General features: G+C 41.2%; 1 protein-coding gene and 1 long non-coding RNA gene across 3 annotated transcripts in view; one reads left to right on the top strand and one right to left on the bottom strand.

Moving 5' to 3' along the window:
* The window catches only part of Mkln1 (muskelin 1), a 109,882-nt gene extending 94,726 nt beyond the window's left edge, over nucleotides 1-15,156 (bottom strand). The window contains exon 1 of the mRNA XM_021191194.2: nucleotides 15,034-15,156. Coding sequence (XP_021046853.1) covers nucleotides 15,034-15,131 — 98 coding nt within the window. The 5' untranslated portion in view covers nucleotides 15,132-15,156. The remainder of the gene's footprint in view (nucleotides 1-15,033) is intronic.
* A 61-nt stretch (nucleotides 15,157-15,217) lies between these two features.
* Nucleotides 15,218-15,940, top strand: part of LOC110313691 — a 30,291-nt gene continuing 29,568 nt past the window's right edge. Inside the window, exon 1 of one of the 2 annotated variants that reach the window (XR_003843259.1) lies at nucleotides 15,218-15,374. This is a non-coding gene — a long non-coding RNA (uncharacterized LOC110313691). The remainder of the gene's footprint in view (nucleotides 15,375-15,940) is intronic. The other variant, XR_003843258.1, reaches the window with a different exon arrangement.

The raw sequence follows: 15,940 nt of genomic DNA, 5'->3' as shown, positions 1-15,940 counted from the left end.
ATGGAAACAGGAAAATAAGCTCCAAGGAAGGGAGGGCTCATTAGAGAGAGTGTATGTTGTGAGAGTGTGTGTGTGTGTGTGTGTGTGCCCATGTGCGTGCCTGCCTGCCTGCCTGCCTGTCTGTCTGTGTGTCTAAGAGTCTGCAGAGACCAAAGAGGATATCAGATTCTCGGGAGCTGGTGTTACAGGCAGATGTACATCACCACACATGAAAGCTGGAAGTGGATGCAGAACTCCAAGACTATCAAACGTTCTTTCTAACTATTGAGCCATCTCTCCAGCTCCCCGGTTTCTATTTTTTTTTTTAAATTAACATATAACATTTATACTCACTTATGTGACCACATTATAAATCAAATTCCTGTGCAAATACAATGTATAATGACCAAACCAGAGTACTCAGAACTTCTATCCCTCAAATACCAACTCGCCTATGATGCTAGGAACTCAAATCTTCCTTTCTAGTTATTTTGAAATATACAATTAATGGCTCTGAATTAGTTCACCAATTTTGTAACATAAGAGAACTATAGCAACTATATCTGCGTACTGATTATCTTACACTCTCACTATTTTCCCTTCCTAGCTTCTACTAAGTGCTATTGTACATTTACTATTATGTGATTGATGTCTTTAGCTTCTGCAATATTTGTCTCTCTATACTTAATTTACTTTACTTAACATAATGCCTGTAAGTTTCAGTCATGCATTGGCAGGATTGCATCCTTTTTATAGTTAACCATCATTCTTCCTAACCCCTGCTCTGTCACACACATATATTCATGGACACACATACATCACACACACACACACAATCTTTAAAAACAAAATCTGTGTGTACATATGTGTATATGAATGTCATTAGTGTATATGCCTTGGAGGCCAGAAGAGGGCCCAAAACCCCTGAGTCTGGAGTTCTAGATGATTGTGAACCACCTGTCAATCAAACTCCAGTCCTATGCAAGAGCAGCAAATGTTCTTAACCACTGAGCCATGTCTGTTCCCACACAATTTTTAAAATCCATTCATCAGCTGATGGGCATCTCGGCTGACTCTATAATTCTGGTTCCTCTGGCTAGTGCTGCAATAAGCAGGGGTGTGGGTATCTCTTTGATGTAATGACTTTTAAATACCCAGGAGTAGGACTGCTGGGACATAAAGTTTTTTGAGGGGCCTCTGTACAGTTTTTATAACAGCTACACAATGTTCTTACTTACTGACTGACTTACTTACTTTCTCATATCACTACCCACAATATACAATTATCCTTTCTCTAAATCCTAGGCAAGTTCTTAAACAAAGCTCACTAATCTATAAAAGCAAAAATCAGGCTACAGAAATAATTAAAATCTTGTTCTGGTAAGGACTCTGTTAAAAGGTAAAATGAGAAGATACAGCCTGGAAGAACCTATTTATATGTTCAAAAAATGACTTACATCTAAAATATACAAGTATTTACAACGATTAGGCTTTAAAAAAAAAAAAGCAAACAATTCAATTAGAAAACAGGCAAGGCATGAATAAGAACTCATTGAGCATGTCCAAGGAGGCAGATAAGCATAGGAAAACATGTGCAACACCATTAGCCATCACAAACATCCACAACCAGTCATGATTACTTGCCTACCAGAACTGCTAAAATTAAAACACAGTGATGGCTCAAAGGCTAATACCAACTCAGAAACTTCAGATGACAATGGATAATGACCTGAATTCAATTCCCAAGACCCACATACTAGGAGAGAACTAACTCTTACATGTTCATACTCACATACCTAGACACACACACACACACACACACACAGGAATACCTGTACCCTAATGTGAGTATGAAATGGTACAGTCATTTTAGGTGTATATTATAGTTTCTTACAAAAGTCTTTTTTGTGTGATTCAGTAACTAAACACACTGGGCAGTGGTGCCACATGCCTTTAGTCCCAGCAATGGGAGGCAGAGGCAGGTGGATCTCTATAAGCTTGAGGCCATTCTGGTCTACAGAGCAAGTTTCAGGACAACTAAGGCTACATTGAGAAATCCTGTCTAGAAAACCCAAAAACCAACAAACAAAAACAAAAGACAAAAAACTAGACTCTTAAACACCGATTCAAGGGAAATAACATTTTATATCCAAATAAAAACCTACATACAAATGTTCAAAACCTATCTTATTTCTAATAATCCCAAACTGGAAACAATCCAGATTCCCTTCAATTGATAAAGATCAAACCATACTATCCTTAATGAACAGATAAACACATTAATTGCTTTTATTTGCTTGAACCAAAAACTAATAAAAATGGCTACTCAAATTACAAGGAATAAAAGGGCTAAAGGACAGATAGGAAGCTAAGCTGTACAGCTTAAAATCTGAAACCACAGGGGCTGGAAGATGGCTAAGATAAAAGCACATGTTGCTCTTGGAGAGAACCCAGGTTGGGTTCCCAAGCCCTACACAGTGCCTCACAGCCATGCATAACTTCAGTTCTAGGGGATCAGAGACCCTCTTCCCACCGCACAGGCAAGCAGCATGGTACACATACATACAGGCAGGCAAAACTTTTCATTTATTTTATATATTTATACAAAATTATATGAGTCTTCAATGAGCCTATAAGGAGACTAATCTCTAGCAGAGCAATTCTGAAGGCTCCAAATGATTTCGTCTTCATGGTTATTCACACCTTCATATGACCTGTCTCTATTGTAGGATGACCTAGAGACTTATTTCAAGCAACAATACAAAGAAATGGCAATGTAATGCCATTTCTAAACCCTAGATACATAAAAGTGACTTAGCTCTTACTGACTCTCCCTAGCTGGCTTTGGCGAAGCAGAACATGACTAAAGTCCTGTAAGAGACTTGGAGCAGAAGACCCTTCTAAATCATGCCCAAACCCTTGATACTTAAGTATCATTTAATAAATGTATTGTTTTAAGCTGTAATTTGTGGCAGACTGTTACTGAGGAAACAGATAATTAATGTGGTGTGCCCTTCTTCATTCATATTGAAATATTTAGGAGTGAAACAACTTAATTTAGGAAATATCAGAAGAGAAATAGTAAGTACAAATAGAGACTGGACATTGTGGAATGCAATAGAAGGTCACTGTAGTATAAGGAAAAATTGACTCCGCTTATTATCACCATGGAATTGATCATGTTTGAGCTTGTAATAATCATCTCTAAGGATTCAAAGCACTCTGGGGACACAACCATACATACACACTCCACACAAGCAAACCGAGTCGCCACTGGGGAAAGCATGCCAATGATAGAAAATAGGCATTCCAATGCAGATGACAGACTGGCAAACTCTCAGTGGTCAAAAATCAAACTGAAAAGTTGTCTTATATATATATTCTGATACTAAGAATTACCCTGCTTCAACCTAAAACAAAAAGTATTAAAAGTGGACATGACTTAGGAAAGGTTTACTGCTTTTAGGATACACATTCATTTGTATTAGACTAAACAACAGTATATACAAAGGGTTTATAAATATTTAAGAGATCAAACTATTTCCAGTCACCCTATAAGGTTCATTTATATGTGGATGACCTTACTAAGGTAATCAGAATCAAATTCTGACTTTACCAAATCTTCAAACTATCTTTTCTAGGCAATCATTCAATTTACTGTGTTACTGGGGTGCCTGACTTTTAAATTTTATTCTAAAACATCTTAAAAGATGTGATACAGAGAGGAAAGTGAGTTATAATGGGGATGCAGAAGTAAGGCTAACTGGAAAAAAGGTAGCAACCAGACAGAGTCCAGGAAAGGGGAGTAAGGGGGAACAAATATAAAGAAAAGTATAATGACACACATGCATGCAGAAACCAAAATGAAACCCATAACAGTATGTGCTAACCTAAAACACAGATACTTTTTCTGGTCTATCAACTTTATGCCATCCCTTTCCAAAAGTCCATCAACTCCAAAACCGCTCACACCGTATGAGAATAGAGAAAATCCTCAAGAACAGACCCATGTAGACTTGTCAACATGAGGGCTGGACCAGAACATCTTGTTCAGTGTCCTATCACACCACTTCCCACGGTACCTCTCCTTCATTCTAGAGCTCACATCCTCCCTCAGTGGAGCCCACTAACTTAACTTGTACTGAGAGAGCAGCCAAGCTAATTCACACCAAACCCAAGCTACTCACTCACTGAAAACACACTCTCCTGACAGTATCTTTGACCAAGACCAAAGTCCTAGCACACATGTTGAAAAGTATTTATTATTCAGTGTTAGTCCTCAGAAATACTCCAAAGTACTCACAAGCATGTTAATATGTTACAAACTATATTAACTATTCTTATCTTAAAACTGTTAAAATTTTCAATACCATATACTAAACTTTAACACAGGGAAGACCACCAACCATAAAACCATTTTGTCTGACTTTTGTGATACATTTCAAGTAAAATTTCAAGAGCTAGACTTATCTGTTATCTTTTAAAGCATTTTTACTTATAATTAGCATGTATTTATGTGCAAGTACATGCATGCATGATGGAGACATGATGTGCCATAACTTTTGTGTGCAGGTCAGAGGACAACTGTGGGGAGCTAGTCCTCTCCTTTCATGGGTTCTTTGAATCAAGCACAGGCCATGGGCTTGTGTAGCAAGTACTGAGCCATCCATCTCACCCACCCCTGTATACATCTCCACAAATGTTTCTGAACCAAGTCACTGAATAATATGCTCCTATTAAAGTCATTCTACAGATCTGTTCATGTAAAATTAAATGAGTCTGCAACTAGATCATATTCACAGGGTTGGGCAGAGCTATTTAACTGTTGAGAACTAACATCCTGAAGACTAGATATCAGGCTAAAAGGCAACAGAGCGCATTTCAGACTCAAGGTCCCTCTGACTGTATTTTACCCTTTCCAGCACATGGAGAGGCTTTCTGCCATATCCACCAGCTTCCTATCCTGACTGGACCTGCCAAAGGGGAACACCATCGCCTCAGTCTCTCACTGAAATCTCACTAATTAGAGAAGATTACATTCTTATTGCAGGGACAAACACTGAACTCTGTCCATATACCTAGCCACACTTTTTCCAAACATCACTTATCTTCTATTTCAATCCCATAAAGAATAATTTACAAACCACTGACATCTGTCCTGTAAGCCCAGCAGACTTACTACAAGCCACAGTATGTTCTCCAAGACCACTGAGTTCCACTAAAAAGCATTACTAATTTACTAAATAACACTCTCCCATTTCCTTCTCCTTTATAGAAAAGGAGTACAGACATTATGCTGGGGTAGTAAGTACACAATGGTTTTCCTCCAAGATTTGACTTTTCCCTTTTGCATATTAATAAAGTAGTAGGCCTTTTTTCCAATTAGTTTATTGCAACAACCCTTCAAAAAGACAGGCAAGTAATTTCCTTATGCATCTAAAATGTTCATGCTTTCCGCATCAATCACTAAGAGGGTCATATTCATGTTATAGATAATGTACATAAATTCAGATGACTTTACTTATCTTCAAATTATATAGCATATGAGCAATTCAGAGATGACTTTGAAGTCATAACCAGCATCCTTGTTCAACTTTCAGATAGCTGAGTCATCAGTCTCTACCAGCAAATAAAATAATAGTTTAAGGACTAGGGAGATGGCTCTGAGACTAAAACATGCTTGCTGCTCTTCCTGCACTCATGTCTGGTGACATACGACTCCCTGCAATTCCAGCTCCTGAGGATCTGAGGCCCTCATCCGTGTTCTAACAGTGTCAGCACCAACACATAGGTATCACACATTCATGAACACACAGAGGTATAAATAAAAATACAACTTTAAATAAGAAGAGTTCAAGGCATATATGCTAGGATGGTGCTAACAAGCTGGCCAATATTTTAAGACACCCAAGACTAAGACAGCCCAGTGACTTATAGCACCTGTTCATGAAATATATTCTTGTCTGCCCCTTCTCAGTAAGGCAACTCCTGGCACCTCCTTTCCAGTGGGTAATTTATGGACAGGCACATCATGGTAGAAAGAAATCTTAAAAAGCTAGCTTAGACTGACACTGGGACCAAGTACAGCCAATGCCTACCTATCCTTATGATGACCTGTCAGGAAAGACTCCTGTTTACCATCTTGCAAACTCAAGATAAGACATCCATAAGCTTAAAATCAAGGGATATATATAGCACAATTATATGCAGATCAATCAAACTTACACAGCAGCTCGTTTGCCAATCTGGGTAAGAATTCACCCCCAGAGGCTGTCTCCTCCCTCCACCTACATTCATAAAAAGAACTCCCAGCTCTTGAGTCCCAGGCTTGCTTGATCCTGCTTCCATTCTGTGGAGTGCGCTCTACGCTCTTACTCTTAGTTCTAATAAATTTATACTTTTACCTCTCCCTTTTTGTGTCCTGTTCAACTCTCTGTCCGAGACATAAAGACCTGAAACCCTCTGGTAACAATCTTAGTTTCCTGAGACTGCCATCTTCATAGTTCAGCATTCTTTTCTGCAATGTTATTATACTTGTTGTGACATTCCTTTCACTATATAAATAGAGTGTAAAATAAAAGTAAGAGCTTACTAATACTACTCTAACTGAAACTCTAAACTTAGCCTTTAGTATCTTCAACTCGGCCACTCTACTGAACAACGATGACTACAGCACAGTCAGATACTCTCACCCCTTACCTTAAACAGGCCCAAGAATTAACCACAAGTCAATACCCTATACTTTGTGGTAAAGACAGCCAGAAATCTGAAAAGCTCTAATTGCAACTCAAATGCTCTAATACAGCAAGAAAATATTTTTTAAAATCTGTCTTTAAATTTATCACCCAGAGTATTACAGCCTGCTGAAAATCAAGACTTCATTCAACAAATGCCAAAGACCTAGATGTATGAATTTTCAACTACCCAAAATTCTAAGCTCTGGGAGAAATTAGAAGTTATTTTCAACACTTTAAAAACGTATGCCTAGTCAGCCATCATTGGGAAGAGAGGCCCCTTGGTCTTGCAAACTTTATATGCCCCATACAGGGGAACACCAGGGCCAAGAAGTGGAAGTGAGTGGGTAGGGGAGCAGGGTCGGGGGAGGGTATAGGGGACTTTTGGGATAGCATTTGAAATGTAAATGAAGAAAATATCTAATAAAATAATTAAAAACAAAAACAAAAACGTATGCCTCAGTTTATATGAGGAACGAGTTCATAAACAACTTTCAACTCTGTCAGAAATATCTTATTCATATTTTATATATAAACAATATAAATTTTGTTTGTCTTGAGACAGGGTTTTCTGTTTTTTAGACTGGCATAGAACTTGCTATATAGACCAAGCTGGCTTCAAATTTGGAAATCCACCTGCCTCTGCCTCCTGAGTGCTGGAAATAAAGGTGTGTGCCACAGCCTTAAATAATATAATTGTAAAAGCCAATTTTCAACCAATTTTTCAGCACTAATATGTGGAAAATATGCACATTAATAGGGAGGAACAAAGGATCTTCAAGGATGAACGTATGGAGCACACACTCATACACACTCCCACACACAATCACACTCTCATATACATCACACACTCACACACTCATACTTACACAATCACACAGACATACTCCCATACACTCATATTCACACACTTAAAAAATAAAGGATGATAAAAGACTAACCTCTCACAAAAAGGAGTGCAATTAAGTTAAAAGCAAGATCATCTACTCTCACACGGTCATTTCAATATAGAGCTTTTGGTTATAAAGTTATATTAAGTAGTTTTTAAGGTACTTCTTTCATAACAAAGGAAAAAAGAGAATGACCAAAAAACAAACAAAAAAATCTGACAGTCCCTCAAATAGTTAAATCCAAAAATTCTATCCCTAGGCATGCATGCAAAAGAAATGAAAACATTACACTCCCATAAACAATGTTTATGGAAGCATTGTTCATAATGTATATATAGTCCAAATGCCTATCAACTAATGAATACACAAACGCTGATACCTCTATACACATTTATATTACCAGTCAGAAAACACACATGGCACTGACACACAGGATCCCAGGAAAGAATGCCTTTCATCACCCCATCTATGCAAAAGACCTGGAACAGAGACAGAGACACTGCAGCAAGTGCTTGCAGAGAGAAGGGTGGCTAAGGGGCGCTGCTCTCTACAGACTACAAAAAGGTGTAACATGACTACAGTCACAGTCACACTAATCTCTCACTATACTACACCTCACTGACTTGGTTTAAGTAGCTAAAATGTACTGTACATAAATTATATGTTAATAGCAATATTACATTAAAAAAACTAAAAACACTTATAATCGAGGAACTAAAAGAAACCATATCCTGAAAGTAATCAAAATGCTGGTAATAATCCTCTAAATTATTCAGTTATTTGGCAAATCATATTCTGTATTAAACTGAACTAGAAATAAAGATATTAGAAATACCTATAAAATCTTAAATAACTTCATAATAAATGTCTCAAAGACACAGATTAGAAACACTATTCCAAGTCCTTCCAAATAGTATATCCTTTTTCATTTAAGATACTCTCAACCTTTGTTGAAAACCACTTAAGACATTTAAAATAAATTATTTTCTATTTTGAACAAGTCAACATGATATTCCATCCCTGAACCAACATAACACTTACAAAAGAGAAATATAATTAAAATAGCTAGTTAATTCACTCATCTATTCATTAATAAACATTATGCTCAGATACAATGATGGGGGTTGCTACATATTCCTTATGGAGTTCATGATCCAGTTGACAGAAATAGCTATTAAGCAAGCAACTATATAAATAGAAACATAGCTAAAAATTGTAACTTGTGACATATCAGACAGGCATATATTCAAGTATTCAACCAGAGAGGTGGGGGAAGATTGGAGCTCACAAAGTGTTCTAGTAAAATAGTATTTCAAGTGACATTTGAAGAATAGGAGTTAAGTCTTATGACTCTTCTAATGGAAACTACCTAAATCAAATGGGAGGGGGAAGTGGACAATGAAGGAAAAGAAAGGGGGCACATAAAGCTGCTACAAGTAAATGTGCAGTTTTCTTCATCTAAGTCCATTTGTTTTACAACAAACATAGGTAATAATAGTAAGTACCCATCTTTGATACTTTTCTATTGCAGTGAACAGACACCATGACCAAGGCAACTGATAAAAGAAAGAATCTAATTGGGGGCTTACTTACAGTTTCAGAGGTGAGTTCATGACCATCAATAACAGGGAGCATGGCAGTAGGCAGGCACACAGGGTACTGGAGCAATAGCTGAGAGTTTACAAGTTGGAGGCACAGAGGGAGAGAGGGAGACAGGGAGAAAGGGGGAGAGGGAGAGTGGTAGAGGAAGAGAAGGAGACAAGGAGAGAGGGAGAGAGGGGAAGAGGGAAGAGGGGTGGGAGGAAAGGAGGGAGGGAGGGATAGACATAGACAGAAACTGGGCCAGCTATGGAAGCCCACCCCCAGTGACATACTTCCTCCAACAAGACCACACCTCCTAATCCTTCCTAAACAATTCACCAACTGGGAACCAAACATTCGAATATATGAGCCTATGGGAACCATTCTCATTCAGACCACCACAGTCATAATAATCTTAATAATGATATGATATACTAGTTAAAGTAATATAGATATTCTTTTTCTTTCTTTTTTTTTTGTTTTTTGTTTTTTTGTTTGTTTGTTTTTCGAGACAGGATTTCTCTGTATGGCCCTGGCTGTCCTGGAACTCACTCTGTAGACAAGGCTGGCCTTGAACTCAGAAATCCACCTGCCTCTGCCTCCAAAGTGCTGGGATTACAGGCATGCACCACCACTGCCTGGCCAAGGATATTCTTAAAGTATTAATTACTAACAGTCATAAGCCAAAAGACTGACACTAAACCCAATTATCTCTCCTCTAAACATGCCTTAACATAAATAGATTTCCACAAATGTTTTAATAAAAGCATAAGTAATATAAAATCATATTACAGGAATGGAAAATACCATATAACAAAATTAAATTTTCAATTCTACACCTTATAAAAAAAACAAGTCTTAAAAGAGATTTACAGATCAACAAAACCAAAAGTAAAACACAACTAAGTAACTGCTAGTAAGCAGATGCCTAAATCAATGTAAGACAGACACAGGTCTGCAATCACAGAAAGGCATGCAGTATCTTTTTAATATGCAGAAGGAAAAAAATCTGAGCTAACTCTAATTTAATAACAAAATACCCAAATCTTGGGGCAGCAAGCTGGCTCAGGAGGTACTTGCCACCAAGCCTGATGACCTGACTTGAATCCCCGGAATCTATACAGTGGATGAAATGAACCAACTCCTGAAATCTGACCTCTAACCTCCACACATCTCCTTCTCCCTCCCTCCCTCTCTCATTCACCCTCTCTCTCTAAATGAATAACGGAACTTAATTTTAACAAATCCATATGCTGTTAAAAAGAAACAGATCTCAAATATGCAAACACAAAGCATGCACAGTAAGAGGGCTAGACAAGTACTGTCTAACACGCATGAGGTCTCGGGTTCCAATCACCAGCACCAGCCAGGAAAAACTAAGCAAAGGTTACACCCAACAAAATGTAGCTCAGACAAGGTAGACAGAACTACACCAAGTAGAGGTTAAAGGCAAGAAGCACATAGTATTATTAGAGATAAAAAGGGACATATTATAACTTTCAAAGGCCCAATTTACTAGAGTGATAAAGCTGTAAGTCTGTATGCACCCAGTAACGACTTCAAAACATACAGTTCTTATAAAAGGAAAAATGCAGATTCATAACCACAGAATTACCGAGGTACACCTCTCTGTTATTAAGAGAGAGAGAGAGAGAGAGAGAGAGAGAGAGAGAGAGAGAGAGAGAAATTAACAACCAATAAAACCAGGGATGTAGCTCAATGAAAGAGGACTTGCCTAGCACACACAGGGACAAGTGATGCTGGTCAGCTGGAGCTAAGAAATTAGCAGTGATTAAGAAGAGACCAGCATCAGTGAGTGAAATCTTCTGGGAAGTAATTTCTGAGAGCACAAAGAAGCTGTGTTCCAGGACAGCCAAGGATGACTCTCATGTTGGTGGCCAAACTTGGTACTGTATAAGAGTCACCCCAGATGATAACAGTTTTGAAGACATGAAGGGTCATGAAAGCAGCTGAGGCTTGCTTGGCACCATGAAGAGGGCCTAGGAGAAGCTAGTTGTTAAAGTGTAGTCTAGTTGCAGCAAGACCCCAGCAGTTTTGGAGATGTCAATACCATGGGATGTCCACCAAGATCAACAAGAGCAGTGGAGCGGAGGTGGATGAGCCTAGAAGCCAAGCTGTGTGCTACAGAGTGCAGAGCTGGAGGAATGACTCAAGCAAATCCTGTCTGTAAGCACAGAGCAGCCTTGTCACACAGTGAAACAGCTCACAGAGCTTTTAAAGGGAAGTCAGAAAGCCCAGGACCAGAGTCCTCTCTCCAATGCTTTTAGACCCCAGACCTACACTAACCTCTCTAAATCTCCGATTCCCTAGCTGTAAAATAATATCACACTCATACTGGGGTTGGAGCTAATACTAAACATATCTAACTGCACAGAACAATCTGAGAACAGAAGACACTTGATAACTGCTTGTTACTGGTGGAGTAATTTTAAAATAAGAATGTGTAAGAGGCCCCTGGAAAGCTGTCTGATGTGGGCAAGTTCATGCATACTGACCTCGGCTTCCTCAGCTGCAGAACATAGGCAGCTCACTGCACACTGTGCTTAAGAGTTAACAAACTATATGAACAAAGCATCCCAGGGACACGAGCCACCCGACAAGTTATCACCAATGTCACTACAACCTATAGCAATAAACATTCAGGACTACACATCAATGATTTATAAAATGTTTTTACTGTAGTATGTATGTTCAATCGTATCATGTATCACTTACATGTACCTCTCTTAATTCCAAAATTAGGTATAAATTTCAGAAGAAAAAGTAAAATAAAGGAAAATCCATGTAAACACACTGAAAAAAAAAAAAGGCCAATGTGTTAGCATTAAAATAAAAAAAAAAAAGTGTGATCTTTAACTAGACCTGTTTTAACATTTTAAGGTCCAAATCAATCTTAGGAATTAAAAGGAGAAATAGTTTTTTGTATTAGAAAAAAAAAAATAGAAGTCCTAGAACGAAATCTGAGATTGAAATCCTTTTCATGACTTCATGGGGGGAAGGGTCCCTACCCATATGTGGTATATATGCACCAATGTGTACAGACTGTGTTTGTGTGCCTGAGAGGCCAGAGAAGGACACAGGGTAGCCTACTCTATCACTCTCTGCCTTGTTCCTTTTCTCACTGAACCTAGAAGCTGGTACCCAGTTAATCCCAGGGATCCTCCAGTCTCTACCCCACCAAGAACAATGGGGTCACAAGTGCACCATACAAGACTGTCTATGCTAGCATTTGAAGTCAGGTCCTCAAGCTTGTTCACAAAACACACTCACTGAGTAATCCAGCCTATATATGTCTATAAACAACACCAGCGCCTTTAACAGAATCCCCTCCAATCTCCACAAACCCCTAGACAGAAGCAGTAAAGAAAGCACACTGGGGAGAACCGTGGCACAGGTCCTCTGGATTCAGCTCTGTCCTCACCTAGGTGGGTGACCAGAGGCACATTTGAACCTCTCATCCCTGTTTACGCATCTGGAAAATGAGATTTGAGGTCAAGGGTGACAACACAGCTCTCTCAGCCCAGGATGACTTTAACTTTACTATGGCGCTGAGGATGACCTTACACTTGTGAGTCTCCTGCTTCTGCTTCCTCAGTGCTTGCATTACAGGCATCTCCTTCCAGGCCCAACACCAGGCACAGCTTTTTTGGGGGATTCTTTAAAAGACTGTTAAGGTTTAAATGAGCTAAAACACTTGAAGTATTCATAAAGATTAACATATGAAAGGCATAAGTAATTGCCATTTTTGGGTTTTATTTGTTTGTTTTTGTTTTTGTTTTTCGAGACAGGGTGTCTCTGTGTAGCCCTGGCTGTCCTGAAACTTACTCTGTAGACTAGGCTAGCCTCGAACTCAGAAATCAGCCTGCCTCTGCCTCCCAAGTACTGGGATTAAAGGCGTGCGCCACCACACCCAGCTTCATTTTTGTAATTATTACCATCACCCCTAGATTTCTGTCAATAAATATTTGTTCTTTGCTGAACAATTTCAACAAATAGCTGGCTAGTCCTTAAAAAAAAAAAATCATACCTGCTTGAGACATTACATAATGCCTTTCACTGTTTCACCCCATTAAAGGTAATTTTACGGGGGAAAATCAATCTTTCTTAAACTTCCTGTCATACAAAGATACAGCATCCATACTTGCTAACCTAAGTTCAGAACCAAGAAATTCACAACTAAGGCAGACACACACCAGCCTGCTTGACAAAATTCTCAAACTCAAGCTTCCTAGCACTCATCTGCATTCCTTCCAAGGAAAAACTCCCGACTGTTTAACTCTAAAGGGCTTTAAAATAAAAACTATACTATATGTTTGAAATGTCTTTGGGGTTAAACAAGATGCACTAAGTGGAAGTACTAAGTGCAAATAAACTGTTCTCTCTGTGCCCTTAAGGAAGCTATAGCAATGGCTTCTTCCAGCTGCAGTCCAACTAACAGCAGGTGCTGTCCCCACTCCAAACTGGAGATCAAGGACTCCTTTTAGAAATGCCTCTCTTCCCAACGTGCCCATACAACAGGTAACACAACAGGGATTTGGGCTTTCCCAGTCTCATGCCTACACCAAAGGTAAAGCAGTGGGAGACAACCTAAAGTGTAAGTAATCTAACGAAGGGCCTGGGGTTGGAAAAAGTCATTCGAGGTAGTGAGTGACACACCACCAACCCCTAACCTTACCTTCAGATTCAAAGGAGTCGGTCAAAACAAACAACCTTTTAAAAAAGCCCCCAAAACATACACACACCCCCCAAAAAAGAAAAAACTACCAAAACAAAACAAAAAAACAAACAGAGGTTCACATAATGAACAGCCACAAGTCCACTTCAAATGAAGGCCGGTGTTTATTCAGCTCACCCTCACATTAAAAGTCGGGTTCCAACATCAATCAGAGATGTGGCCATGTACCAGCTATCAACAGGCCACAACCGGCCAGATCAGAGCACAGGTCAGCCTTCACTGGGCGGGAGCTACAAGGCTTCAGTGCCAACCCTTGACCTGGTGACTAGGAGGAGGGCAGGTGGGCAGTCCAGAGAGGCTGTGTCTTCACCCATGGCTTCACTTCCAAAGTCCTGACCGACTGGACTCGAGAAATCCAATCTGAACAAACGGGAGGAATTTTTAAAATACGAACGGCACACACTCCCTGTCCAGGACACTCCCGAGATGTAGCAATTTTATTCGAATAGCAACAGAAAACTGCACCCGTTCCTCGTTGTGTTCCTAAGGCCACTTCTGCTGAGATGCTGGTCCCCTAGGGCAAGCCGCACTCCCCCAGACCTGCCCTCCTTCCCGATCTTTTTCAGAACTTCCAGCCCCCCCCCCCCAAGCCAAGACACCCCTCTGCCAGTCCTCCGAGTTCTCGCCAGGATGCCGATGGACTCCTCAACTTCTCTCGCCACTCGTGCAGAGCTAAGCACTTTTCCTGCAGGCTCAGGAACTCCGGCGCTGCGCGCGCGTCCAAGCCGCCCGGAAAGGACCCGGGCCCCCGTCGCCCTGACCACCTCCGACGGCGGGGGAGGCTCGCCCGCGGCCCCGGCCCGGAGCCCCGCTCCGTTCCGCTCCGCCTCGCCTCCCGCTGCGCAAGCCCACCTCGCCGCCGCCGCCGCCGCCGCCGCCACCACCCCGAGCTCGCTCCCGGGCCCTCAGCCCGGCCTCGGCCCGCCAGGCCGGAGCGCTCGGCCGCCGCACCGAGAAGCTCCGGAGGCCGCGCGTTCCCCGTCACAGGCCCCGCCTGGGCCTCTCTCGGCTCCGCTCCCCGCACCGCACGCTCGGGCCGGCCGCGCTCTCGCCGAGCGGCTCCGACAGCTCGAGCGCGGGGCCCCGCACTTACTCGGGAAGGTAGGTGGAGGAGAAGGAGCTCCACTTATGCAGCGCGTAGGGCAGAAGCCGGCACTCGGGCGCCGCAGCAACAGCCCCGCCAGCCGCCATCTTGTCAGCACCGTAGCGGCCGCCACCGAGCGCCAGCCCCGCCAGGAGGAGGGCGGGGACGGGGCCTGCTCTTAAAGGGGCCGCGCCCGGGAACCCGACCGCGCAGGGCCGGCACTGGCTGCTGGGAGGCTGCTTCCTCGGGTTTCCCACGCTGTCCTTTCCTAGCTGACCCTCCCAGGGAGGCTTGCCTTTCCTGGGAGGCTGGCAGAGGAGTGGCACAGAGGACTTTTCTTACAAGCTCAGGTAAAGACAAAGCCAAGGACATTTGGGAAAAAAAAAAGAAAAAAGAAAAGAAAAAGATCTTCTAGATCAGGAAGGGAAAATTCGATGAGCTTGGGAAGGGAATATCTTTCCGACTTTGGAAACCACTAGCCCCAGCCTGTTTATAAATCCTCTCCGGAAACAGAGGTGAGGAGAATTGAAGTGCAATAATACCGTATGGCTTTTGTCTCTGCAGTTGTCCTGGGGTAAAAAAAAAAAAATGTCCTTGTCACCATGTTCAAGGGTCAGGTGGAGGCAAGATAAAGGACCAGCTAGTGTGTTCTGTAAACATTTCTTGTGAGCCTCTCTTACTAGTATTCTAATGGCATCGTTGTACCCAGAAACGACATTCGCCACATACCAGGAAAATGCTCAGAGAGTTGGAAAGCTGTGTGCCCTCATTTGTCTCCGGCGGTAAATCTGCTTGCTTTGAATTTTAACATAAATTTAGCCCAAATGTTTGGAAAGAGAGAGATGCTTGAGAAAAGATCGCGTCCTCTTCAGAAGGAATAATGAGTACACCCCACCCACCTCCAGCATACATACTG

Source organism: Mus pahari, chromosome 2, assembly GCF_900095145.1.
Source record: "Mus pahari chromosome 2, PAHARI_EIJ_v1.1, whole genome shotgun sequence".
Lineage (NCBI taxonomy): Eukaryota > Metazoa > Chordata > Mammalia > Rodentia > Muridae > Mus > Mus pahari.
Note: the sequence above shows the minus strand (reverse complement) of the source record. Positions and strands in the feature narration are given on the sequence as shown.